The sequence below is a fragment of the Sapajus apella genome, unplaced genomic scaffold (genome assembly GCF_009761245.1).
Source record: "Sapajus apella isolate SASKATOON/1434 unplaced genomic scaffold, GSC_monkey_1.0 scaffold201, whole genome shotgun sequence".
In the NCBI taxonomy this organism is placed as follows: domain Eukaryota; kingdom Metazoa; phylum Chordata; class Mammalia; order Primates; family Cebidae; genus Sapajus; species Sapajus apella.
This window is the reverse complement of record NW_022437141.1, coordinates 500695-528525: the sequence shown is the minus strand read 5'-3', so window position 1 is coordinate 528525 and position 27831 is coordinate 500695. Positions and strand designations below refer to the sequence as shown.

Here is a 27831-nt window from a genome sequence, read left to right as displayed (position 1 = left end):
ACTTAGCAGGCTGAGGCAGGAGAATTGCTTGAACCCGGGAAGTGGAGGTTACAGTGAGCTGAGATCATGCCACTGCACTCAAACCTCGGCGACAGAGTGAGACTCCGTCTCAAAAAATAAAAAATAAAATTAAAATAAAAAATGAGGGAGGGAACATGGCAACACCTTTAAAACAGCAACATGGGCCGGGCGCGGTGGCTCAAGCCTGTAATCCCAGCACTTTGGGAGGCCGAGGCGAGTGGATCACGAGGTCAAGAGATCGAGACAATCCTGGTCAACACGGTGAAACCCCGTCTCTACTAAAACTACAAAAAATTAGCTGGGCATGGTGGCGCATGCCTGTAATCCCAGCTACTCAGGAGGCTGAGGCAGGAGAATTGCCTGAACCCAGGAGGCGGAGGTTGTGGTGAGCCGAGATCGCGCCATTGCACTCCAGCCTGGGTAACAAGAGCAAAACTCCGTCTCAAAAAAAAAAAAAAAAAAAACAGCAACATGGGCTGGGCACGGTGGCTCACACCTGTAATCTCAGCACTTTGGGCAGATCACCTGAGGTCAGGAGTTCAAGACCAGCCTGGCCAACATGGTGAAACTGCTGTTTCTACTAAAAATTTGAAAATTAGCTGGGTGTGGTGGCAGGCACCTGTAATCCCAGCTACTTGGGAGGCTGAGGCAGGAGAATTACTTGAACCCAGGAGGCGGAGGTTGCAGTGAGCCGAGATTGCACCACTATACTCTAGCCTAGGTGACAGAGTGAAACACAATCTGAAAACAAAAACAAAAACCCAAAAAAACAGCAACATGTTAACACTCACAAATGAATATGTACACGGCAAGAAGCTGAGTATAACAGGGGATTAACAGGGGGTGAGTGGCAGGATGGGTGGCTGGGGAGGGATGGTAATACAGCGAAGGTGTGTTGGCACTAATTGCTCCCAGGTAAGGAAAGCAGGTCTGGGCTCCTGGTGCAGGTGGTTCCAGGTCCAAGAGGGGTATCCAGCATAGTGGGGCTGGGGGGGTGTCAGGACACCTTGGTGACACCGCTCCCCGCTGACAGCACTCTCCCCACCCTGACGAGGTCCTTTCCACTTCTCTGGTTGCTAGGGTACCGGGGACTCAAGGGCAGCTCTGCAGGCTGGTGGGATGGGTGGCCGGGAGTGCAGGGAGGAGGGAAAGTGAGGCTCTGTCCCTCTGTCCTCCAGCCTACCTTCCACCTCTCAGCAGCAGTGTCCCTGAGATGCTTGGCAATACCCAGGCCCTCCTTTCTTCTGGGTCCCAGCCCACCCTGTCTCCTCCTGCTTCCTGTCTTCATTGGCCTCCATGGCCTAGGCTATCCCTGTCCCTAGTGCCAGTCACCTGTGTGCAAGGGGTCCAGCTGGCCTCTTCAAGGTGCTGCTGGGGAGGCGGGCGATGCGGCTGCGGCCATGGGAGATGGAGGAACTGAGGAAAGAAAGGAAGGTGGAAGGTTACAGCTGTCTCTGGTCTATGGGTGTGCATTGAGCTGGGGGTGTAAGTACTTGACACTAAGCCCTGAGATTAAAGGATGCTGGGCACCAGTGGGAGCTTCCAGGACAGGATCTGAGGGCGGAAGACGCAGTCCATGGGGCTGGGACCATGGGAGGGAAGTAGTGGGGAGGGTGGAGAGTCCCTTCACTGGATGAATGGTGTGCACTGCATCCCTCATGGATCAATGGATCAATGGGTGCTAAGCGCCTCCTTCATGAATCAGCTCTGGGGTGATCCTGGGATAGCAAGGGCCAAGGAAACCTCAATTGGAGAACTAGATGCTGGCCCTGCTCACAGGACCTCGGCTGCTTGCCCCAGGGATCCAGAGACAGAGACACTGGGGGCCCAGAGTCAACCCAGATGTCCAATGCCCTGGTGAGAGCTCCTTGCCCCCAACAGCCGACACCTCCCAAACCTCACCTCACAACATGCCTCTTCTTGCAGGCAGAGGATCCAGGGAGGGAAGATGTTGGTTTGGGGCCCTTCGTGGTGAACAGGAGCATGGGTCCCCTGAGAAGGGAGGAAGGGGAAAGAGGCTGATCAGCTGGGAACCAGAAGTGGGGCCAGCCGCTTCCTCCCTTCAGCCCCCAGCTCGGGTGTGGAGGAGGGTGGCTGGACAAGATGACCTCTGAGGTTTCTTCTACAAAGAGGTGCATTCTTCTCCCTGCCTCACTCGGCCTGGCTGACAGCTGAGTGACAGGCCTGCTCTGGGAGGACATCCAGATGTCAGTTTCTGGTGCACCCAGGGAACTGGAGTTCAAACAATTTCACCCTTCCACCTGCCCGGCTCCGTGGTTGTTACTGAGAGCTGCTTCTTGGTCTGTAGAAGGGGAGGGAGGCACAGGCGGGCAGCCTGCCGGCCTCTGCCCCGCAGGTGCAGATCAGTCTGCCACTGGTTCTTGGCCTTGGACTGTCCTGAGCTGGCTGCCATTCCCCTACCCTGCCATGTGTGTGGGAAGGGGAAGTGAGAGCTTCATCTTCTCACTAGAAAATACTGAACTGAGTTTTCTGAGGACCCTCTTTCCTGTTCCAGATGCTGAGTTGGAGGCCAGAATCTGTAGTAGAAGTGGCAGAAAGAGGTATTTCCCAGTGGAACACATAATGCAGCTGGGGTTAAAGAGCCCAAGTAAAGAGACGAACAGTAGGGGTGGGCTCCCCTCTTTCATTCTTGTTCTCTGCTGACTCTTTCCAAGTTGGGGTCCCGTTAGCTACTCATGAGCATGCCACAAATCAGCACAGAGCAGGTGGCTTTGCAGCATGGACAGACCAGGCAAGGGCCCCAAGAGAAGTCATGCCTCCTGGTAACTGTATGTCCTGCTCTCCTGGGCCTGGGGGGCAAAGTGGATCACAACCAAAGGGGAACAGATAGGAACCGTCCCAGCTCCAAGAGTCAGGCTGCCCTCCATACTTCTTGGCAGCACCAAGAAGTCCGTTGCTGACCACTAACCCCCTGACAGGAGGGGTGGGAATGAGACTGGGAGACCCACCTGGGGATGAAGGGCTGGTCTAGCCTGTTCAGCTCCTGGGGGACTCTGTCCCAGCCAATACACTCATGGAAACTGGGCTTTGAGGGAGGCTCCTCGGAGAGATCGAAGGTGGCATTGAGGTCTCGAGTGGGTAGGGCCAGAGGGGTAGAACAGTTCTGCATGGCCGAAGGACCCAGGGGCACCCGGCTTTTGATGACTGTGGCTGGGCAGAAGCGAGGGGAAGGGCAGGGGGAGGAGGCCCTTTCTCCTTGGGGGGTGCTGGGCCCCAGTGAAGGTTGAGCATCAGGCAGAGACCCTCTCCTCAGGCAGGGCAGAAAGGACTGGCGCTGGCGCTTGATGCCCCGCTTTAGGGCCGTGGGACTGTCTGGTTCCAAGGGGCGTGGTCTCCTCCTCTTCTTCTTCTCCATGGGCCATCGGGATCCCTGGGCTGGGGAGCAGTTAGGTCCAGGTGCAATCCCCAGCGTGTGTAGGGGGCCACTCAGCTGCCTCGCCATGGTCCGGGTGACAGGGCCAGTATATCCCAAAGGCTCTGGGCAAAGAAGAGGAGGGTGCTGAGGGAAGATCAGGGACTGCACAGAAGGACGGAGAATTTGTAGAACTTGGGGAGCCAGACACTGGAGACATGAAGAAGCCCATAACCCCTCAGGTCTCCTGGCGCCTCTCTGTGTGCACAAGTCTGGATCCCAGAGGCCAGCCTCCTACGGCAGCAAAACCCAGCAACTGAGGCCCCTGGTTACCCCTTGGCCCCAGTGGGGCCTTGGAGACAGCACCCAGAGGCAGGGCAGAGCAGGGTGAGACTCACTTGACTCTGAACACAGCTCTTGAGCCAGAGGTAACCCCCTGGCCGGGCCGGAAGTCCTAGAGGCCTCTGCCCTGGGCTCAATGTTTTCTTCTTGCGCCAGCTGCTGTAGGGTCTCAAACTCTGTGATCATGTCGGGGGTCAGGAGGTTGGCTGCTTGGAGCAGGGAGTATTGCCGCTGGGCCAGGCACAGCATCTTTAGGGCCAACCTGGAACAGAAGGAAGGGGATTCCTAGCCCTACACAGACCCAGCCTGACCAGGAGCCTCTATGCCATGCACCTGTCCCCATCACTCCAACTGTGGTTGAGGAGCCGGAACTGGTCCCCTGGCTCCCTCCTGACTTGCCTCAGAAGAGCTGGCCAGACTCAACACCCTCCCAGCCACGGTTCCGGCTCTGCTCTGCCTTTGCTGAAGGCCAAGGCCAGCCAGGATGGCCACAGGTAATGGCGGGAGGTGTCTCCCGTTAAACACGTCCCATGACAAAGACAGTGATCTGAGAAGTAGGGAGAGGCCGCTAGGTGGCCTTGGACTCGGAAGGTCTGAGTCTCCTCTTGGCTCTGCCACTTACTAACGCTGTGATCATGAATTCCTCTACCCTAACGGCAGTGCAAGTGGGCAGTAAAGAACCTGGCTCAAGTCAGACTGACAGCTTCCCACTCACATCCTGGCTCCAACATCTGCCAGCTGTATGGTCTTGTATGCACTGTTTAACCTCAGTCTCCACAACCTTAGAATGGGGATAACAAATGCACCCACCTCATACGGTTATTTGAAAGGCTGAATGAGTTATTTTACATACAAAATGTTTATGGAATACCAGGCATGTAATAAGCATTGTAGGTCTAGCTAACTATTGTTTCCTGTAAATCAGAAGTAATAACTTCTTGCTGGTTAGGATAAGAGATTATGTAAGATAGGCTGTGTTCATTGTGGTTCCAAGAAGGCCCTCAAAAACACATTCAGTCTATGCTTTCTTTTTTTTTTTTTTTTTTTTTTTTGAGACGGAGTTTCGCTCTTGTTACCCAGGCTGGAGTGCAATGGCGCGATCTCGGCTCACCGCAACCTCCGCCTCCTGGGTTCAGGCAATTCTCCTGCCTCAGCCTCCTGAGTAGCTGGGACTACAGGCATGCACCACCATGCCCAGCTGATTTTTTGTATTTTTAGTAGAGACGGGGTTTCACCATGTTGACCAGGATGGTCTCGATCTCTTGACCTCGTGATCCACCCGCCTCGGCCTCCCAAAGTGCTGGGATTACAGGCTTGAGCCACCGCGCCCGGCCAGTCTATGCTTTCTATTTAGTGATTGGGATCGTGAAAAAATCTGTGTGAATCAAGGCATATTTCACAGGCACTGGGGGGATATTTAAAGGAAATTATGAGGGTAATGCAATTATTGGTATTGTAAATTTAGATTCTAATAAAGCACATTCTCTTTCTGTAAGGCACACCTATGATAAAAGAATAAACACAATTATCTCAGTGGGAATTATCCATGGAAAATGATTTATCCTCAGGTAGTTCTTTCTACCGGCCTGGACATCTCTGAACCCCCCTCCACTGCCCTCAGTCAGGGTGTGCTCAGGGAACATAAAATCATTTTATAAAGCAGCCTCGGATATAAATTAAAACGGACACAGCAGAAACTCATTCTATATCTGCACGAGCCACACATCACAGGGAAGATTAGACAATTGCAAAGAGTGGGCGTTTGGGGGAAATGCTGAGGCCTGGATGTCAGACCCAGGCTCTGGCCCCGTCCCGCTCTGGCCCTGTCCCTCTCTGGCCCCGCCCCTCTTGCTATGTAAGCCTGGGCAAAGGGCTCAGTGCCCCATCAGACAAATGGGGAGCTGCTCTACATCAGGAACTTTCCAATTAGGTTTCAAAAACCCATCTTAACTCTGTTTTGTCTGTTCTATGCCTTAGACTTCAGCATAAGATTTCATTTGAAGAAAGAATTTTGTAGCTAAAAACAATAAAAAAAAAATCTGAAAAAACGACTGAACCGGAAAATCTAAGATCTACTCAGTGCCCTAGTGGTCTAAGATTCTCAGTTCTAAAATCAAAGGGAAATTATTTTCAACTATCTGGTTGTTAGGATGTTTCCAAACACGGAGATTTGTCACATTTTATTAGTACTTTACCCCTAAGAAGTAGGGAGACTGGGGGCTACGATCCCCAATTCAAGGCCAAGGTTGAAGCAATTTGTTGGAGACCACAAAGCCAGAGCAGAAATAAGGACCCTGGTGTCCTCTCTCCTCATAACAGGGGACCGCTAGCAGAGGGACCCTGGGTCATCGGTAGGAGCTCATAGCTGTTCCCTGGAGATCAGGGGGATGTCCCACCAGCACATCCTTGCCCCTCCAGGGCCTCAGGCAGGCCCCGATAGCAGGAGACAGATAATGAGCAGCCGATTATTCAGACTGCAGTATTTTTGCTGAGTCGGGAACAGACACTCCCCAACAAGAAATAAAATTAAACAAGCCCTTCTGTCCGGAAGCTTTAAATACACTGCCTAGCGTGAAGCGTGTTGGGGAGGGAAGAGCAGGATGGCAGTAGCAGAGCTAAGTGGCAGGGGATTTAGGAACTGGGGGCCAAGGAGAAAAATATTAGCAGCATCTTTCTATGAAGCATAGAAAGAATGGTCCAAAATCCACTTTTCTTTTGCTTTGAGTCGTGATTTGTATTTACTTCTGAGAAAAAATAGCCACAGTCAATCCGTTGATGAAGACACATGATAAACATTGGCTCAGGAAGGCTGTCCCTGCCCCAGCCTGACGTTCAGCTTCCCTTGGCGGCCCCCTTCTGACTGTGGACAGACAGCCTGGCCTCAGACTGGAAAGCAAAACGCTACCCCAGCCACTCTGCCCTGACCTGGAGCCCGCTGGCTGCCTGGATGGACTCGTGTTTTGCTTCCCTCTGCTGCTGGGCGTCCAGCTATGTAGAGGAGTAAGTAGAGGTGATGATAAGTTAATCGAGTAGGTGATAATAACATCAAGGAGGTGAAACCAGGTAAAGGACAGTGCTGATGAAGAGACAGAGCTTTTGTGCTTAACACCAATTCCCACCCCCAGGGAGGCTGAATCCATTGCTTCCCACCTGGATTCCAGAGTACAGCAAGAAGATACCTACTGCTTAGAACGGTCCTTGTCCAGTTCCTGTGCTGAGAGGTGGCCCATGACTGGCTTGGGCTGCAGGGTCAGGCCAGAGGACTCTGGCAGTGCATGTGTGGGGTTCTGCTCTGGCATCTGGGTTGGAACCTAAAGAGGAAGGAGAAGGCACAGGTAGAGGGACTAGGATGGCCTCCCCACCTTTATAAACAGCTTCTAAAATGCTTCCCTCCTCCAACAGTGGAAATGACAGCTCCTAGGATGACCAGGTCCTGGTCACTTCCAAACACACAAGGATCCCATAGACTATTTCTCTTTCCTGCACAGGATCTGAAAGCCTCCTAACGATTAAGGTGCAAGACATCCACGTAGAGAGATGGGACTGAAGGGACTCTGAGTCTGGGAGAGCCATTTCTTCCAATATCCCACCAGCTTCAAGCCCTGCCGATACCCAGGCCTCACACCCACAAGCCCTACCTCCTCAGCTGGGCCTTCATCCTGGTCCCTTGGGCACTGTTCCTGGTCTGAAGAGGTCCCTTCCATGGCCCTCTCCACCTGGGCCTCTGTCCCCAGACTCTCCTCTTGAAGGGCTCCAGGCCATGCAGGGAGCTCTGGCGTGCAGGGCTGGCTGGGATGGTGGGGTGGCAAGGGGGAGCTGGGAAGGCTAAGCGAGAAAGGAGCGTTTGAGAGGCAGGATGTGGGGCAGGTGGGAGAGCAGGGAGCAGGTGGGATCTCTGTGGCACCCAGGTCATATAAAGTCCATAAGGGACAGATGCTTAGGTGACAAATGGGCAGTAGCCGAGGCTAGGAAAAGTCAGGATTTTCTGGTTTGAGAGACAATGACACACACTCCTAAGTTCACCTTCTCTCAAACAGTAGGTCCCACTCATAGGGGCTGGGGTGCCATTTACTCATTTGACACAAGAGCATTCTAGGTGACAATCAGTTGCTGGGCAGGCACTGGGTACAAACCCTTAGCCCTAGGGACTGGAGCAGAAGCAAGGAGCCCTAGCCCTCCAGAAACTGGAGAAAGGGGACTGGCTCCCCATCCTGGCTGAGCTGCAGGGTGGGGGAAGGAACGGGTAGTAGAACTCACTGTTGTGGTGGTGGTTCCGACCTGGGGGCTCCTGGGAGGTCCTGTGGGGGCCAGCCTCCCCCTTCATATACTTTGAGCTTCTTCCTTAGAGCAGCTACCTAGAACAGAAGCAGCCCAGCCCCTGAGAGCCCCAGCTAAGCACAGGAGGGGAGGGGCAGACAGAGCCCCGGCTGCACCCTCAAGCTCCTGCCTCTGGCTCTCTGCCCCCACAGCCAGCCCCCAAGGCGGGCACCTCACCTCGGCCTGGAGCTGTTGGCAGATGGTAGCATACTGGCTGATGTGACAGTCCAGGCTGGTCACGTTGCTCTTCAGCTGAGATGGGGCACAGGAGAGAGATTTATTTGTTCATTCAAAGCAGCTTTTATCAGCCACCTCCAACAGACAGGCACTGCACTAGGTCTCACCCACGTCCCCATGACCCACCCTCACAAGTAGAGAAACACAGCAGAGAAGGCCAGTATTGTGCCTGAGACCACAGCAAGGGGCAGAAGACCCCTGACTCCATGACTAAGACCGTCTTGCCACGGTTAGCGTGTTCTTGCAGGGGTCCCAGGAGAGCCAGGGCTCACTGGGGGGAGGGCCAGAGGGAGGGGTCAAGCAGATGTGGCAGAAGCACATATTGGTGTTTATGTTTTGCTGAAAATATGCTCCTGCTGCTAAAAACAAGTCTGAACTAGATCACTGGCCAATAAGAGGCCACCCTCCTGCCGTCGCCCTTGGTTTTAGAGACCATCTTGCCTCTCTCAGCTGGTGGCTTCCTACTCAGGGATGGGAACTGTGTCACTTCTATCACAAAGCTCTGAAGACAGAGAAACTTCTCATCTTTTTGAGACAGAGTTGAGTTCTGTCACCCAGACTGGAGTGCAGTGGCGGTATCTCAGATCTCAGCTCAGTGCAACCTCCAACTCCTGGGTTCAAGTGATTCTTCTGCTTTAGCCTGTGGAATAGCTGGGATCATAGGGACCCACCATCATGCCCAGCTAATATTTGTATTTTTACTAGAGGCAGGGTTTTACCATGTTGCCCAGCCAGGTCACGAACTTCTGACCTAGGTGATCCGCCCTCTTTAGCCTCCCAAAGTACTGAGATTAAGGCATGAGTCACCACGCCTGGCCCAGAACTTTTTTTCCGCCTTGAGGACACTTGGCCCAGGGATCTGTGGGAGCTGCCTGGGTCCCGACCCTTCCCGCTCCAGGGTTGGAGCTGCCCCACACCTGAGCCAGCCCTGCCTGGCACGCACCGAGAGCCTGATCTCTTTGGCCCGGTCGGCATACTTGAGGGTGTTGTACGTGTCCTCGTAGGCCAGGCTGGAGGGGCTGATGGCAGCGATCATCACTGTGCGGCAGTTGCCCCCAAGGGAGTCTTTGAGCAGGCGGGTTAGTTTGCTGTCCCTGTAAGGCACATGGGTCTTGCGGCCCTGGGGGTCAATGAGCGGGTGTGGGGTCAGGCGGCTGTGGCACTGACCCAGGATGGGGCCCTGTGGCCTTTGGCCCTGGGTTCAGGAGCTTGGTTGCTATCCTGGGGAAAACACTGGTCTGCGCTGCTTTACCTTTGCATCGGCCAGGGCGTTGAGGACGTTGATGAGCGCCAGCAGAGAGCGGTTGATGTTGGCACCCTCCCGCAGCCGCTCCCCCTTCGCATGGGTGCTGGATGCCCGCTCTGAGCCAGCCAGGTCAATCAGGCTCATCTTGGCCACCTGGATAGCCTGGGTCAGTCCTGGAACCCGGTCCTGCTGCTTCACGAAGATCTGAAGGCAGATGGCAGAGGTGAGGGAGAGCTGGGCTTCAGGAGCCCTGGCTTCAGGCTCTGACCCATGGCTCCTCACCTGGAAGATGGCATGGGAGCGGGAGGAAGTTGCGTTGGCATCGGTGGGGTGCTGCGTGCGGTTACAGTTCCCCCTGGTCAGCATCTCCAGCAGCTGCTCGGCTGAGGCTGGCTACAGAGGAGAGGCCCAGGAACGGGGCTGTGGGTTCTCTGACTAGGACCTTTCCCCTAACAGGAAGGGCTGCTCTTCAGAACCCAAGTCACCCACTTGCTACCACCACCACTGCCCCCACCACCACAGGACCCAGGGCATCCCCAAATGGTTTTGTGAGGGTACTCCAAGGACCCATGGGGCCGATCATCCTACCCCAACCCAATCCCACACCTGGTGGAAAGAAAGTCCTTGCACCACCACCCCCTTGTCGGGGTCCTCGCGGATGGCAAGGGGCCCCTTGGGCTCCAGGAGGTCGTGGATCTGCTCATTGTACACCTGGGAAAGGAAGCAAGGAAGAGGCCTGAGGGAGAGCGGCCCATCAGGAAACCTCTCCCTAGCAGCTGGACGGGGGAGCTGAGGCCAGGGCGTGTCTGAGACACCCATAGGAGTGGCACTTCCCAGGACTGTGTTACATGACCACAGCAGGGTGAGCGGGCGGGTGTCTCTAGTGCAACATCTCACTGAGCTGTATCTATCCCCTTGAGGGGCCCCAGCTCTCCATTTCCTGCCACTCTGTCCCACACCAGCTCACTCCACCCCATGGGCTCACTTCCCCACAGGTAGTTGTGAGAATGAGGCGTAGGGCAGGGGCAGCTGACCTCCTGGTAGCTGATGAGCACCTCGAAGTGCTTCTCCTGCTGGCGGGCCTCCAGGCGCTTGTACAGTTCCACAGTGGTCAGGTACATGATGCCGGGGTCCTCCTCCCTTCCAAGCATGGTGTGTGTCTTCCCAGCCCCGGTGGCCCCGTAGGCAAACACTGCAGAGAACAGAGTTGGGAGGACTCCAGTGCCTGGCCACCCAGCTCAGCCCTTCCCTCCTCCCACAGGCGCTGTTCCTTTGCCTCCTGTGTTCCCTGCTCCGCTACTCCCACTAATCCAACCTTCCATGTTCCCACTGTAGGGTTGGCATTCTCTGTGTTTGTTCTGCTCCCTGCTAGGCCAGTGGATTTGGGAGGACCGGATCTCTGCTATGGGTGCGGGCTATGCCTTCCTTCTGCAGGCGAGGCTGCTTTCGGTGTTGAAGGCCCATTGTCATCTCCCTCTCACCACTTACCCTGGTTTATCCCCAGACACTGTGGGTGTGTGTGATCTGAGTGGCATCTTCTCCCCTCCAGGGACCATCCTGTCTGATTTGCTGTTGCAGCCCTGGGCCCAGTAGAGTGCCTCCCACATATAACGATTGAATGAATGAATGGGGGGCCCGCAGAGCATGATGGGACATCGTACAAAACTCCTCAGTAAATCATGCCCAGCTGGGGGGAGGTGGGCACATGCCAGAAGCCACATGAAACCCTTCCCTTAGGAGGAGGCAGGGAGGCCAGGCTGCTGCCAGGCAGGGCTGAGATTCTCACCTGAGCAGTTGTAGCCTTGGAGGAAGCTGTCCAGGATGCTGTGTGTGGTGTGCTGGAACACGTCCTGTTGGCTGGCCGCCTCACCAAAGACCCGGTCAAAGACAAACGTCAGGTCTTTGCTCTTCTTCTTGGGGCCATCATGGGTGCTGCCCCATTTCAGGCCAGGAAACCCTCTGTCAGGCTCCTCAGGGTTAAACACCAGCACCCGTTCATCCACCACCTGCACCACCGGCCGCCGCTGACTGTCCAGCTCCCGAGGGGTGGGGGGCCGCACCCGCACCACCACCTGCAGTGTACTGTCCTCTACTGCCATCACCGTGGCGACACCTGGGCGAGACACGGCGGAGCTGAGGACCAATCCCACCCCAGGCCTGACCAAGTGCCCCCGCTAGCACTCCAAGGCCCCTTCCACCCACTCCCAATGGCTGGTTTCTGTTTCATCCCTCAAGAGTAAAAATATTTGTGCCACGACCAATTATATCTCTTCCTCATTTGAAATACTATCTTTGTCATACTCAAATGACTATATTTTCAGAGGTCTCTTACTGGGCTTTCTAGTATGTTCCATGAATCCATTTGTTTATTCTTTTTTTTCTTACCATTCATAGCCTGCAAGTGTCTCTGTCTATTCTTGGGCCAGTGCCACACTGTTTCCATGATATTACTTTACAGTATGCTTTTCAGATAGTAAGGCAACAACTTCTTCATTACTTTTTCTTTTCTATAGCTTTCTTGGCTATTTTCAGGCATTTATTATGCTACTTTACCCAGAACCCCCTCTTCCCACAAAAATCCTATTGGGACTCCAGTTTGAATTGCATTACATTTGCATATTTATTATACTGAGCCTATTATTTTATTTTTTACTTTACATAAGCTTTTAGCAGCCAAGTGTATTAAACCCTTTCAGGCAAGATTGTGGCTACTGCCTTTCTATTTGTTTAGGTATTTTTTATGTCCCTCAATAAGATTTTATAGTTTTCTCTCTCTTATTTCTGTTAATTGTCCTTTTAATATAATTCTCAGGTATTTTATGTACTTAATTGCTCTTGTGGATGGAACACTTTTCCCCATTTACATTTCCAGCTGATAATTGCTAGTATGGAGTAACACAACCAATTTTATATATTCGCCCTATATCGACCACCCCCAGTGCTCGCTTCGGCAGCACATGTACTAAAATTGGAACAATATAGAGAAGATTAGCATGGCCCCTGCACAAGGATGATATGCAAATCTGTGAAGCGTTCCATTATATAATTAAAGATTTTAAATTTAAAATTAAAAAAAAAAAAGCTACCACCCCCAAACTCTCTTATTAATTTCATTTATTTTTATTAGAACTTACTGGGTTTTCTAAGTATACAATTATGTATTAGAAGAGGAAAAATTTTTTACTTTTGCTTCTTCATACTCATACCAAATATTTCATTTGTCTATTGCAGTCTAGAACTTTTTTTTTTCTCCAAGACAGAGTTTCACTCTTGTTATCCAGTCTAGAGTGTAATGGCGTGATCTCAGCTCACTGCAACTTCTGTCTCTTGGGTTCACGTAATTCTCCTGCCTCAGCCTCCCGAGTAGCTGGGATTACAGGCATCTGCCACCATGCTTGGCTAATTTTTTGTATTTTTAGTAGAGACAGGGTTTCACCATGTTGGTTAGGCTTGTCTTGAACTCCCAATCAGGTGACCCACCCACCTCAGCCTCCCAAAGTGCTGGGATTATAGGCATGAGCCACCATACCCAGCCTGCAGTCTAGAACTTCTAAAACAATGTTGAATAATAATGATGATAATGTACATTCCTGTTTTGTTTCTGATTCTAAAGGAAATGGCTTTAATGCTTCACTATTTAGACATTAGTTTTATATAAGTAGTCTTTATCACAATAGCAACTTCTATTTTTGTTTTACTCGGGGTTATTATTAGGAAAGTCTAGAATTTTATCAATGCTCTTTCAGCAACTCCTAATATATTATGCCCTTTTTTTCTCCCTTATTTTGTTACCATGGTAATTTATTTAATATCATTCCTGGTATCAAACCAACCATGCATTCCTGGAAAAAATATCCTACCCTGGCCATAGTGAAGTTTTCAATACTTAAATGGTCAGACATGTCAATCTTTTCTTTTATAACTTTTACATCATACTTATGAAGACATTTCTTCTCCTAGGTAATAAACACTCTTATTTCTGTCTAATACTTTTTATTTCTTACATTTAGGTCATCATGGAGATGGAATTTTTGTGTGTGTGAACTGGGTGAGGAGGTTTAATATCTTTTCCTCCTTCTCCAATTTGAAAGGCCAAATTTAACATAACTAAAGTCTCATAGATACATGAATTTGTGCCTGGCATGGTGGCTCACACCTGTAATCCCAGCACTTTGGAAGGCTGAGGTGGGCAGGTCACCTGAGGTCAGGAGTTTGAGACCAGCCTGGCCAACATGGTGAAACTCCAACTCTACTAAAAATACAAAAATTAGCCAGGCATGGTGGTGGGCGCCTGTAATCCCAGCTACTCGGGAGGCTGAGGCAGGAGAATCACTTGAACTTGGGAGATGGAGGTTACAGTGAGCCAAGATGGCGTCATTGTGCTCCAGCCTGGGTGACAGACAAAGAGTCTGTCTGGAAAAAAGAAAAAAAAGAAAAGGACATGAATTTGTTTCTGGACTCTCCCTTCTGTTTCATTATGTCCATTCATTTTCCAGTACCTCACTGTTGTAATTACTGTGGTTTTATCATATATCACTCCATTGCTGTTTTTCTTGGCTATTTTTAGGTACCCAATCTTACATATGATTTTAGAATCAGCTTATGAAGTTCTATGACAAATCCTGCTAAGATTTAAATTTGGATTATTTTGAATTTATAGATTAATATGAGGAAAGCTGGCATCTTTACAATATCACATTCCCACCTAGGAACTGATATCTCTTTCCATTTATTCACACCTTTACAGTCTTTAGTAAAATTTTACAATTTTCCTCACGTGGGTATTAAACATTTCTTGATAAGTTTATTACCAGTTATTACATGATCTTTGCTATATTGTGAATAGTCTCCTTTTTTATTTTTATTTTTTTGAGACTGAATCTTGCTGTTGACCAGGCTGGAGTGCAGTGGTGCAATCTTGACTCACTACAACCTCTGCCTCCCAGGATCTCTTGCCTCAGCCTCCTTAGTAGTTAGCATTACAGGCGAGTGCTACCACACCCAGCTAATTTTTGCATTTTTAGTAGAGACAGGGTCTCGAACTCCTGACCTCAAGCAATCCGCCCGCCTTGGCCTCCCAAAGTGATGGGATTATAGGCGTGAGCCATTGCGCACACCTGTTCCTTTTAAAATTACATTTTTAAACTCCTTTTTTCCAGAATATAGGAAAGCTGCTGATTTCTGCATGCAGATCTTGTATTTGGCTACATTGCTGAACTCCCTTATTGGTTCTAATAGATTGTCATCGATTATCTTAAGTCTTTCAATTAAATGATAATATCATTTGCAAATAATGACAGTTACTTTCTATTTTTAGCTCTTCTATATTTAGTTCCCCACCTCCACTGCCCATTAGGAAGGTAAGAATGGGTATTAAATTTTATCAAATGCTTTTTGGCACTTGCTGAAATGATCACACATAGCTCTCCTTTAATCTATTGATGTAGAGGGTGACACACCAGATTTCCTAATGTTGACCTGGTAATAATTCCAAACACATATTTACTCATTTTCTCTTATATCTGCCCCAGACCTCTCTCCCTGGTTTTTCATTTCTCTTTTGAAACAGTGTACCAATGGCAGGGATGGAATTTTTGGAATGCAGAAGTCATGCTGGAGAAGTTCAGCCCAACTCCAGGGACATATTGACAGGGGTGAGGATCAGGGGCTGTTCCTGGGCATTATGAATAGATGGATGCCTTCCAGGTAAAGACAAGATTCCACTTATGGGTCACAAAGACCAAGGTCATTCAGCAAAGAAAGGCAGGGTTTCTACCTGACACTCTAGTGAATAAGGTTTTCCTTGGGGAGTGAGACAGAATTGAGCTGAATAGAAACTCTTATCCCCTCATCTTTAAACTTCTTCCCCATACAAAACAAGAAAAAAGATCAACCAACCATAATCCTTTTACATGTATGTAATTCTATTCCTGTCCCAGCAATCAGATTGCCATAGTAAGCATATTAGCTAAGTGCTCACTATGTCAGAAACTGTTCAACTGCCTTACACATATCATCTCCTTTTATCCCCATTGCGATCTCACAAGATGGATACTATTATTATACTCATTTTTCAGTGAAGAAATTGAGACAGAGAGGGTTAAGCAATTTGCCCAAGGTCTCAATGCTAGTGAGTGATGGAGCCCCTTTCCAAACCAGGCAGTCTGACTACACAGCCGGCTACACTGCCTTAGAGTATTATATATTATGCTACAATGATCACATCGTTGTAATAGTCCCTTATGTTTGTATAATTATAATCCCTTTTATGGAATTAGCATTCTGTATTCCGAAAACACTTTCAAATACATAGACTGTACCTAATTTTCTTTTTTCTTTTTTTGAGTTGGAGTCTTGTTCTGTCACTGAGGCTGGAGTGCAGTGGTGTGATCTCGGCTCACTGCAACCTCCGCCTCCCGGGTTCAAGCAATTCTCCTGCCTCAGCCTCCCCAGTAGCTGGGATTACAGATGCCCCCCACGATGGCTGACTAATTTTTGTACTTTTAGTAGACCATGTTGGCCAGGCTGGTTGTGAACTCCTGACCTCAGGTGATCCACCTGTCTTGGCCTCCCAAAGTGCTGGGATTACAGGGGTGAGCCACTGCACCGGCTGTACTTAATTTTCAGCAAAGAAGGTTCCTGTCTCCTACTCTTGCAGTCCCACCCCCAGGAAACCCTATTTTGGGACCTGGGGAAGTGAAGGCAGAGGGTGCCTGGGTCCATATTTCCCAGCAGTCCCAGCTCCCCATGGGGAGTGCTTTAGCTGAGGAGGAGCCATGGAGCAGTCTAACATTCTAAGCAGGAAATTTAAAAGGGCACTGGCAAAGGAGTAACCTTTACAGTTCTTTCCTCCTGCCTCCTGAGGGCCGGTGTGGCTGAGTCTGTTTGCCTAATGAGATATTTTCCTTCTTCCTGAGATGGTGCTGGGGGCATGGGGCACAAGTGTGGGTGACATTTGGCACAGCTGCCGCTAGGATGCTGGGGTCCTGGTCCCTGTTCAGCATCTGACCGAAGAGGAGGTCTTTCCACAAGCCACACCAGGTCGATGTCGCATCAGCTTCCCCCTTTGAGATCCAGAGAAAACAGCTACTGATCTGCTCTCGCCCCAGGGGATGGGGAGATTAATGAGAGAACGTGTGTCAAGTTTGCTTTGATCCTTGGTTGGAAAGAGCATTTCAGCCCAAAGTACAAGGGAGATGATTCTTTAATAAGATCTTCAGGATTCTCAGCCAGCCACAGTCACGTCCTGTTTCTAACCCAGGGCAGCTCATTAAAACCCAGAGGCTAGTACTCTGCCAGGCTGGGGCTGGGAAGCCAAGACTATTGTTTAGGGGATGGCCTGCTCTGCCCACCCTAGATGAGACAGGCCCAATGAGCCCAAGCTCCTCAGAAACCCCTGGAGAAGAATTTCAGAGGACTTGAGGGAATCTCCCTGCAGACACTGGGAGCTGAAGAAGGTAGCGCGGGTGAGGGTATCGGGGAAGAAGCCTAGCCCCTGGATGTCCTAGTTTTACAGGCGATGCTGTAGCCCCCTTCATCTCTCCTTCACAACCCTCATACACTTGTTTTTTTGTCCTTAAGCTCCAAGAGCAGGACCTTCTTCTGACATAGTCTGTGTACCCCAGGTGCCTGGGCACCCGGCCCAGCATGCAGCAGATGCTGAATTTGTCCTATGAATAAATAAGGGCCAGAGAAGAGCAGAGTCTGGATCCAAAACTCTAAAAATAATTATTATTACAGCTAACATTTACCCAGTGCTTACTATGTATTAGGCACTATGCTAAGTGCTTTACAAATGGTGTTTAACTTTCACAACAATTGTTATATCCCTGAGCTACAAAAGGAACAGGACGCACAGGAACTTGTATCCCAAATGTGAAATAGCAAGGCCAGAACTTGACCTTCTTCTGTCACTGGGGGCAATACTCCATCCTTAGGCCACTCTGCTCTGCAGCTGGGCTTGGGCGGCTCCCATCTCCCCCTCACCTTGGTACCTACAAAAGAGCACCCCAGGTCCACTGGTTCTTCCTACATGTGGTCATGCAGAGGAAGAAATTTGGTTCTTTTGTTTTTTAAATAGACAATCATAAGGCTGTAATTGATGATAGTGCTGTTAGTTTTTTCCTAATCTTATTTTTATTTATGTTTCTTGTCTTACATTTCCAGTTAGGCCCTCCAGCACAATATTGAATAAAAACAGTAATAGTGAGTATCCTCATCTCTTTGCTGATTTTATAAAGAATGCTTCTACTATTTCACACATTATTGGTTTAAGAAAATTTATCTCCATTTCTAGTTTACCTACATATATATTAAAATCATGAATGGATATTGAATTTTATTTCTTTTCTTTTTTTTTTTTAGATAGGGTCTCGAATTATTGCTCAGGCTGGAGTGCCGTGGTGCGATCACCACTCACAGCAGCCTCGAACTCCTGGGCTCAAGTTATCCTTCCACTTCAGCATGTCACCCACCTCCCCAGTAGCTGGGACCACAGGTGTGCCACCATGTCTTGCTATTTTTTTTTTTTTTTAGACAATCTCGCTCTGTCGCCCAGACTGTAGTGCAGTGGTTATGATATCGTCTCACTGCAACCTCCGCCTTCTGGGTTCAAGCGATTCTCCTGCCTCAGCCTCCTGTATAGCTGAGATTACAGGCATGCGCCACCACAGCCAGCATTTTGTGTTTTCAATAGAGACGGGGTTTCACCATGGTGGCCAGGCTGGTCTTGAACTCCTGACCTTGTGATCTGCCTGCCTTGGCCTCCCAAAGTTCTGGGATTACAGGCGTGAGCCACCGCACCTGGCCCTAATTCTTAAATTTTTTGTAGAAATGGTGTCTCACTATGCTGCCAGGCAGATCTCTAACCTCTGGGCTCATGAGATCCTCCCACCTCAGCCTCCCAAAGTGCTGAGATTATAGGTGTGAACCACTACACCCGCTCCTATTGAATTTTCTGTGCCTAATGGAATATGTTTGCTCTTTAAATCTGTAAATGTGTAAATTGTATTAATAGATTTTCCAATGTTAAACCATTCTTGCATTCTTGGGATAAATTCAATTTGGTCATAATCTATTTATTAAATACATAATTGATTTCTGATTGCTAATATTTTATTAAGATGTTTACAACTACACTAATAAAACAGATTGACTTGTAACTTTTAACTTTTTTTTCTTTCTTCCTTTTTTTTTTTTTTGAGATGAAATTTCTCTCTTGTTGCCCAGGCTGGAGTGCAATGGCATGGTCTCAGTTCACTGCAACCTCTGCCTCCTGGGTTCAAGCAATTCTTTTGCCTGTCTCCTGAGTAGCTGGTATTACAGGTGCCTGCCACCACACCTGGCTATTTTTTGTATTTTTAGTAGAGACAGGGTTTCACCATGTTGATCAGGCTGGTCTCGAACTTCTGACCTTAGGTGATCCACCTGCCTCGGCCTCCCAAAGTGCTGGGATTACAAGCATGAGCCACCGTGCCTGCCCTAACTTGTAATTTTCTTTGTGTCATTTTTGATATCAGAAAATAAACTGAACATATTTTCTCTTTTTTTATAGGGAGTGTGTATAAGATTAGAATCATCTTTTTCAATTGCCTGTAAGTTTCTGGTGGAATTTGGTATAGGTTTTTCATGCCTGTGAAGATACATTTTAAACTAATTCAGCTTCCTCTATGGAAAATTGAATTCCTCAATGGAATAGTCCTAAATCTAGTCAAAATTTCCATAACTTCTTGAGTCAGTTTTGGCAAGTTGTTTTTTCCTAGAAAATTCTCCAAAAGCATTGTCAAAAAGTATGTTCCATTGCCATTTCTCTCTTTTAATTTCTGTAACTGAAGTATGTCCCTATTTTTGCTCCTAAGATCTTTTTTGTGTGTTTTATTTCTTTATTTCTCTATTAGTATTGCCAGAAGTTTGGTTTTTTTAATTAGTCTTTGATAAGATACAGCTTTTGACTAAAATAATCATCTCTATTATATGATAAAACTCTATTTCATTGATTCTGCTTTTAACTTATTTATTTATTGAGAAAGTATCACTCTGATGCCTAGGCTGGAGTGCAGTGGCGCAATCATGGCTCACTGCAGCCTCAACCTCCTAAGGCTCAAAGGATCCTCCCACCTCGGCCTCCTGAGTAGCTGGGATCACAGGCAGACAACACCACACCCCCTAATTTAAAATTTTTTTGTAGAGATGGGGTTTCACCATGTTGTCCAGGCTAGTCTTGAACTCCTGGGCTCAAGCTGTCCACTAGCCTTGGTCTCCTAACATGCTAGGATTATAGATGTGAGCCGCCATGCCCAATCTTATCTTCTTTTATAGTCTACATATGTTCTCTGCTGTTCTATCTTATTAAAGTTTGATATTTGCTTCATTAACTTTCAGCTTCTTAAACAAAATGTTCTAATATAAGCATTTAAGACTACAAATTGCCGTCTAAGTATTCCTTTAACTGCATCTCAGAAGTTTTATAAATAGTATTTTTTAAATTGCTCCATGCTAATTATCTTTTAATTACAATTATGATTTCCTATTTGACTGACTTAAGTGTATTTTTACAAAATTTCAGGCCCAGCATGGTGGCTCACGCCTGTAATCCCAGCACTTTGGGAGGCCGAGGCGGGTGGATCACCTGACGTCAGGAGTGTGAGACCAGCCTGGCCAACATGGTGAAACCCTGTCTGTACTAAAAATACAAAAAATTGGCCAGGCATGGTGGCAGGTGCCTGTAATCCTGGCTACTCCAGAGGCTGAGGCAGGAGAATCACTTGAACCTGGAAGGCAGAGGTTGCAGTGAGCTGAGAAACAAAACTCTATCTCAGACCAAAAAAAGTCCTAACATGGGCTGAACACAGTGGTTCACGCCTGTAATCTCAGCACTGTAGGAGGCTGAGGTGGGAGGATTGCTTGAGGTCGGGAGTTAAAGACCAGCCTGGGCAACATAGGGAGAACTTGTCTCTAATTCCAAAAAAAAAAAAAAAAAAAAAAAAAAAAAATTGTAAACATGGTATTTATAACTTAATCACTTGTGTGAAAGAATATGTTTTATACAATACTCTGATATTGTTTAGATTTGTTTTGTGGCCAAGTAGAAAAGCAATTTATAAATGTCTAAAAATATGCTACATGTATACTTTTTTTAACTTCTACTTTTTTTTTTTGACAGTATACATGTATACTTTTTAAAAAAGGTATAATTGGGCCTCTGGCTCATGCCTGTATTCCCAGGACTTTGGGAGGCCAAGGTGGGGGAATCACGAGGTCGAGAGCCCATCATGGCCAACATGGTGAAACCTCATCTCTACTATTTAAAAAAATACAAAAATTAGCTGGGCGTGGTGGTGGGTACCTGTAGTCCCAGCTACTCGGGAGGCTGAGGCAGGAGAATGGCTTGAACCCGGGAGGTGGAGGTTGCAGTGAGCCAAGATCACGCCACTGCACATCAGTCCGGCAACAGAGCGAGACTCCATCTCAAAAAAAAAAAAAAAAAGTATAATTGGAGGCCGGGCGCGGTGGCTCAAGCCTGTAATCGCAGCACTTTGGGAGGCCGAGGCGGGTGGATCACAAGGTCAAGAGATCAAGACCATCCTGGTCAACATGGTGAAACCCCGTCTCTACTAAAAATACAAAAAATTAGCTGGGCATGGTGGCGCGTGCCTGTAGTCCCAGCTACTCAGGAGGCTGAGGCAGGAGAATTGCCTGAACCCAGGAGGCGGAGGTTGTGGTGAGCCGAGATCGCGCCATTGCACTCCAGCCTGGGTAACAAGAGCGAAACTCCGTCTCAAAAAAAAAAAAAAAAAAAAAAGTATAATTGGGTTAAATAATATAAAGACCAACATCTTAAAATAACTGAAATAGGCAGAGGATGACTGGATACCTTTGTCCTTGTTGAAGCATGAGATACAGTGATTGGGGAAGAAATAGAATAGGGAGAAGATTGGAGAAAGCAATATATCATTGAGCTGTTCTCCTCTAAAATAGGCTTAGCTTCTCTGAGCCTCAGTTTTTCAACCTGTAAATCGTAAATAATACTCGTGTCTACCCCATATATTTGTGAAGATTAAATGAGTTCATTCAAACCTGACAAGTGCTCAATAAATATTAGCATTACTGTTAGAATTATATGACACATGGCATTTTCCCATAATGCTGGAGGAACCAATCTGTTCAATAAAATCCCCTAAGTTTGTTGCACAGACCAGGCTTAATCTTTTCCATGTCACTTCAGTCCCCTAAAAGGTCAAAGCTAAGGGGAGATGCATCCTAGGAGCAGTAACAGAGGCCTGGTCTTCTGTCATACAAACGTTCTTTCACTTGTTCCTTCATTCAATCAAATATTCAGCCAGGCACCGTGGCTCACGCCTTGTAATCCCAGCACTTTGGGAGGCAGAGGCGGGCGGAGCATCTCAGGTCAGGAGTTCCAGGCCATCCTGGCCAACCCTGTCTCTACTAAAAATACAAAAATTAGCCGGGTGTGGTGGCGGGTGCCTGTAATCCCAGCTACTCAGGAGGCTGAGGTAAGAGAATTGCTTGAACTCAGGAGGGGCCGTTGCAGTGAACCAAGATTGTGCCACTGCACTCCAGCCTGGAAGACAGAGCGAGACTCCATCTCAAAAAAAAAAAAAAAAAAGGAAAGGGAAGAAAAGAAAAGAAAAAAGTTTACTGCGTGCCCCAGTAACTAAGTTAACAACCACCGGCATGTGAAGCTCTACGATCGGTTCGGTAAAGATGGGTAGAGAGGGGCTTAGCTACTCCACACTGACACGCAAGGAGTCCCAGGTCTTTAGTTCTGGTGTGCAGAAGAAACCCATTCTTCCTCACATGCGAGCAGGAGGACCTTTCACCGGGCCGATGTACAGAGGGCCAGGCCCCAGTGGCAGATGTGCGGGCCCAGTCTAGGTTCAGCATAGATGTGCAGAGGGGTCCCGACCACCCGTACGGGTGTGTAAGGAAGTGCCCCGCTCCCTGCCCTGTTTAAAGGGGTCCAAGCAGAGCCTGCCGGGGCGGCAGCAGAGCTCGGTAGCTCGGTCTCCGCGCCGCACCTTCACGTCCAGCACAAGAGGCCTGGCTCAGGTCCCCGTCCGGGGCCGCTGGGTCTGCGCGTCGGAGACTAAGAGCGGGCGCCGCGGGGTCGGCTCCGCTGTGGGCCAGGGCTTACCCTTCGTCGGTTCTCCGCCGCTTGCGTCGCTGCTGGCTCGCAGGTCCCACAGCCACAACACAGACAGGAGCACCCACCCAACGACAGCGCGCCCCACACCCTCCCCTACCCGCGCCAACCTCCACCCGGCGCCTAGCGTTCAAATTAGCAGGGCCTGCCAGGCCGTGCTTCCCATTGGTCAGCGTCCGGATCCCTGATTGGCTGTTTCCTAAGTAACAAACTACGGCGGGAGCTGCTCCTAGTGCGCTTGCGCACTTCCTTTTCCTGTCGGCTGGAGGTTCCCGGGCGGTGTCTCCGGGGCTGGCTACACAAGAGTGGCGGGCAGAAGCCAGCCTGGGGTTGGGATACGTGGGGCCACAGCCAGTCTCTGTGGTCCCGGGGCTGGGCTTAACACCAGCTGCAGCAACCAGACATCCAATAGGTGTTTCAGCCTGCTTTTTCTGTAGGCCAAATTCACATCAGTTTGTCAAGAGGAGATTGTCAACCGCTGTCCAGCGTCTCTTTCGTCTTCGGGACCATCCCAAGAATGAACTTCAAGAACAGCCTTGATGTGGCAAAGCCAGCAGACGCCAAGAATGGCAAGTCCAATCGCTTGGCTTTGACAGTGTCAGAGGCATGATGACTGATGATTGTGTGTGAGGGTCGGCAGCGGTGGGGGCACCGCCTCCATCGTCCACAGCTGCTTGCATCCTGGTGGGCCCACCTCATGCTGATCTCCAACACCGGAGGTTGTGGGAGTCGAAGAGTTTCCAGTTGTGGCTCAGTCACTAACTAGTGGTGAGACTGCGAGGCACTTCAGCTCTCTGAGTGTCAGTTTTCTCATCTATAAAATGGGGCCCATATCCTGCCCTTCTTATTCACCTAGGAGAGCGTGGATATGAAGGCCCTCCAACATCCCCAGCATATTTAGGGGATAGCTTTTATACATTTGATTAGAACCAAATAGTTGAAGACTGCAAAGAGCCAGGTGCTCATTACTTTCAGTAAACCTTCAGTACATCTGTCCCCACACTGGGACCATGAGCAGGTTTGAGGCATGTAATACAAGGGGGAGGCAAAACTCCCTCATCAGACTTGCCATCAGGCTGATAGTCACTATTCAACACCTGGATGACTTGGCCCAAACTCATTCACCTCCTTCGACCCCAACTGACCCCTATACAATAGAATAGCATCGCTGGTTTGGTGAGGTTAAAACCAGAAAACTATGCGGAGGTGCTGTCATTGTAAAGCTACAAGAAATTTGGAGAGCATGGATATGAATCCATCTCCACTACCCATGGTAAGTAAAAACAAAAAGTAAAGGAGGACTCACAGCATAAGGGTCTCCTGTCTTAGTGAGATGTGTATTTTAACAGGTTTTGGGTCCCCAGGAGTCATCAGGGAACCTCTTGTGTCCTATAAGCCAGGACTTGTCCTGGTCCTCTTCTGGTTCAGACAATTAGCAAGGCCTGAGATGGATAAGAAACCATCTAGAGCGAGGTGCAGTGGCTCACGCCTGTAATCCCAGCACTTTGGGAGACCGAGGCGGGGGGGCATCTCTTGAGCCTGGAGTTCAAAACCAGCCTGGGCAACATGGTAAAACCCCATTTCTACAAAAAACACAAAAACAACAAATCTTTTCTTTTTCTGTTTTTTGAAGCGCCCTCAAGGCCTGGGAAGGAGCCCTCAAATTTTCCTTTCATCTTCTGGGAAAAGGCAGGAGCCCCATCCCCTGAAGAAGCTGTTCTCTGGGTGGTTTCTTTCTTTATTATTTTTATTTTTTTAAATGGAGTCTAGCTGTCACCCAGGTTGGGGTGCAGTGGCACTATCATAGCTCATTGCAGCCTCGAACTCCTCGACTTATGTGATCCTCCCACTCAGACTCCTGAGGAGCTGAGACTACAGGCTTGCGCTACCATGCCTGGCTAATTTAAACAATTTTTTTTGTAGAGACAAGGTCTTTCTTTGCTACCCAGGCTAGTCTCAAATTCCTGGCTTCAAGAGATCCTCCCGCCTTAGCCTCATGAAGTGCTGGGATTACAGGCATGAGCCACCACACTTAGCTTGCTTTCTTTTTAAAATCCCACATACAACCATTCCCAATCTGGGTGGTTTCTTTTTTCTTTTCTTTCTTTCTTTCTTTTCTTTCCTTCTTTTTTTTTTTTTTTTTTTTGAGACACAGTCTCCCTCTGTTGCCCAGGCTGGAGTACAGTGGCATGATCTCCGCTCACTGCAACCTCTGCCTCCTGGGTTCAAGCGATTCTTCTGCCTCAGCCTCCCAAGTAGCTGGGATTACAGGTGTGCAGCACTACGCCCGGTTAATTTTGTATTTTTAGTAGAGATGGGGTTTCACCATGTTGGCCAGGTTGGTCACAAACTCCTGAGCTCAGGTGATCCACCGGCCTCAACCTCCCAAAGTGCTGGGATTACAGGTGTGAGCCACCACATCCATCCTCTTTTTCCTTTTCTTTCCTTTTTCTGTGTTTTAAAGAAAAGATCTTACTCTGACTGGTTGTGGTGATTCACACCTGTAATTCCAGCACTTTGGGAGGCCGAGGCAGGTGGATCACATGAGGTCAGGAGTTCGAGATCAGACTGGCCAACATGGTAAAACCCCATCTCTCCTAAAAACAAAAAAATTAGCTGGGCATGGTGGTGGGCACCTGTAATCCTAGCTACTCGGGAGGCTGAAATGGGAGAATCACTCGAACTCAGGAGGCAGAGATTGTAGTGAGCCAAGATTACACCATTGCACTGCAGCCTGGGTGACAAGAACAAAACTCTGTGTTTTTTTTTTTTTGTTGTTGTTGTTGTTGTTGGTTTTTTTTTTTTTTTTTTTTGAGACAGAGTTTCGCTCTTGTTACCCAGGCTGGAGTGCAATGGCGCGATCTCGGCTCACCACAACCTCCGCCTCCTGGGTTCAGGCAATTCTCCTGCCTCAGCTGGGATTACAGGCACACGCCACCATGCCCAGCTAATTTTTTGTAGTTTTTAGTAGAGACGGGGTTTCACCATGTTGACCAGGATGGTCTCCATCTCTTGACCTCGTGATCCACCCGCCTCGGCCTCCCAAAGTGCTGGGATTACAGGCATGAGCCACCGCGCCCGGCCTGTTGTTTTTTTTTAAAGATCACTCTATTGCCCAGGCTGGAGCGTAGTGCTGCAATCATGGCTCACTACAACCTCAACCTCCCAGGCTCAAGTAATCCTCCCACCTCAGCCTCCTGAGTAGCTGCGACTATAGGTGTGCACCACCACACCTGGCTAATTTATTGTTTTTGTATTTTTTGTAGAAATGGGGTTTCAGTATCTTGCCCAGGCTGGTTTTGAACTCCTGGGCTCCAGAGATCCACCTGCCTCAGCCTCCCAAAGTGCTGGGATTACAGAGCCACTGCGCCTCATTCTAGATGGTTTCTTATTCATCTCTGGATCCTCAGCCAAGCTAGAGCCTTACCCATAGGAGATGTTCAGTAACATTTGTTGAAAGGAGATGAGTTGAGATAGGAACAGATAGGAACAGATAGGGCCAGGGCCTCAGGGCTGTCCCTGTACTCTCACCCCAAATTGGAGGCCACAGAGCAGAAGAGTGAGCACATCCACACTGGAGACAAGAGGGCTCAGAGCTCTCCATTCTCAGTACTTAGCTCCATCTCCTGGGTACCCCAATCCAAACCTCCCCTAGTGCCCTACACTCACTTTGGGATGAGATTCAGGGGAGGAGAACAACCTAGGTGTCTTCTATGATTATCCTCTCTGTCCCAGCATTGAAGCGCAGTCAAAAGAAATTTAAATCCTGAGGCTCAGGAAACTTAGCTTGTACTAATAAAATGCAGTTGCATTGTGCTTGGTTACTTCCAAAACAGGTTCTCATCTGCTGCCCCACAGCAGTCCTTCAAGTAGATAATTTAATTATCCAGCTGCATTTTGTAGAAGGGGAAACTGAGGCTCACAGAGATTAAAGTGTCTTTTCCTGAAACACTGAGCATGATCAGGGCTTGAACCCAATTCTTTTTTTTTTTTTTTTGAGATGGAGTCTCACTCTGTTGTCCAGGCTGGAGGGCAGTGGTACGTTCTTGGCTCACCGTAATCTCCGCCCCCCGGGTTCAAGTGATTCTCCTGCCTCAGCCTCCCGAGTAGCTGGGATTACAGGCATGCACCACCATGTCTGGCTAATTTTTGTCTTTTTAGTAGAGACAGGGGTTTCACCGTGTTGGCCAGGCTGGTCTCAAACTCCTGACCTCAAGTGATCCACCCGCCTTGGCCTCCCAAAGTTCTGGGATTACAGGTGTGAGCTACTGTGCCCAGCTGAACCCAGTTCTTCTGTCTTCACTTCCTGTGTGTCCACTGGGTCCTGCTATCTCCTTTTCTAGCTCTGCCCTGAGCCACCCCAGTCAACTTTGGTTTCCTTTCCGGGTCTTAGTGTTTCTAGCTGCGTAATGGGAGTGGCCATTCTGTGGCGTTGATTCGCAATTTTGGCAGATGGCACAAATGAATAGAGAGCATGGGGTAGGTAGCCCTCTGGCCCCTTTGTCCCCCAGTCCCAGCTGCCCCTTCTCAGTATCCCTTCCAACCCCTTCCAGTTCCAAACATGTGTAGACTTTTCACTTCCACTTTATTATCACCTCATTTGTAGGATTCTAAGATTTATTATCTGGAAGGGAGTGAGGAACTCACACCTCCAGTTCCACTTCTCAAATATACCATCATCACGTGTGAAAATAACCTTATAACAGCATCTAACCTACAGTTTTGTCTGGGGGGCACCCACATAAATAATTGCAGAAGGAACCAGCGCATGGGCAACAACACAGCTAGCTGGGGTGGTGTGGCCTCTGGACCCCTGGAACTTTCTCCTAGCCCTTAGGGGTCCTGGAGCTGCTGTCAGGGTCAGCAGAACTCAGACGAGGCCTAGAGCAGCTTTCAGCAATTGGCCACCTTCTCTGGGTCTCCGCCTCCTGCCTCCTCCTCTGGTGCTCAGAGCTTCTCCAGAAAATAGCTCCTGGGTCTCCCCAGCTCCCCTGTCTCCTGGATGCTTGTCCAGGATTGATTCTCTGGGCAGCTCCCCCTCTAAGCAGTAAATGAAATATTGGTTACCAAAAGTGAGGCGGGAGGCAATTAACCCTTAGACCTCACCATGGCAGATGTGTCTGTAGCAAGCTG

The 27831-nt window shown here is 49.0% G+C and overlaps 1 protein-coding gene and 1 non-coding gene across 2 annotated transcripts; one reads left to right on the top strand and one right to left on the bottom strand.

The window, feature by feature from the left end:
* Positions 1-703: 703 nt before the first annotated feature.
* On the bottom strand, positions 704-22760 carry KIF18B (kinesin family member 18B). Its single transcript, XM_032269984.1, is given in 16 exon segments — positions 704-1361; positions 1364-1437; positions 1924-2013; positions 2991-3519; positions 3793-3998; positions 6920-7047; positions 7375-7525; positions 7994-8091; positions 8231-8305; positions 9234-9410; positions 9543-9740; positions 9819-9929; positions 10143-10247; positions 10571-10728; positions 11323-11649; positions 22690-22760. Coding segments are annotated over 15 exon segments (2469 nt in total). The 5' UTR covers positions 11636-11649; positions 22690-22760; the 3' UTR covers positions 704-1305.
* LOC116543975 lies at positions 12475-12581 on the top strand. Its single transcript, XR_004265771.1, has one exon. It is a non-coding gene; the product is annotated as a U6 spliceosomal RNA (small nuclear RNA).
* Positions 22761-27831: the final 5071 nt, after the last annotated feature.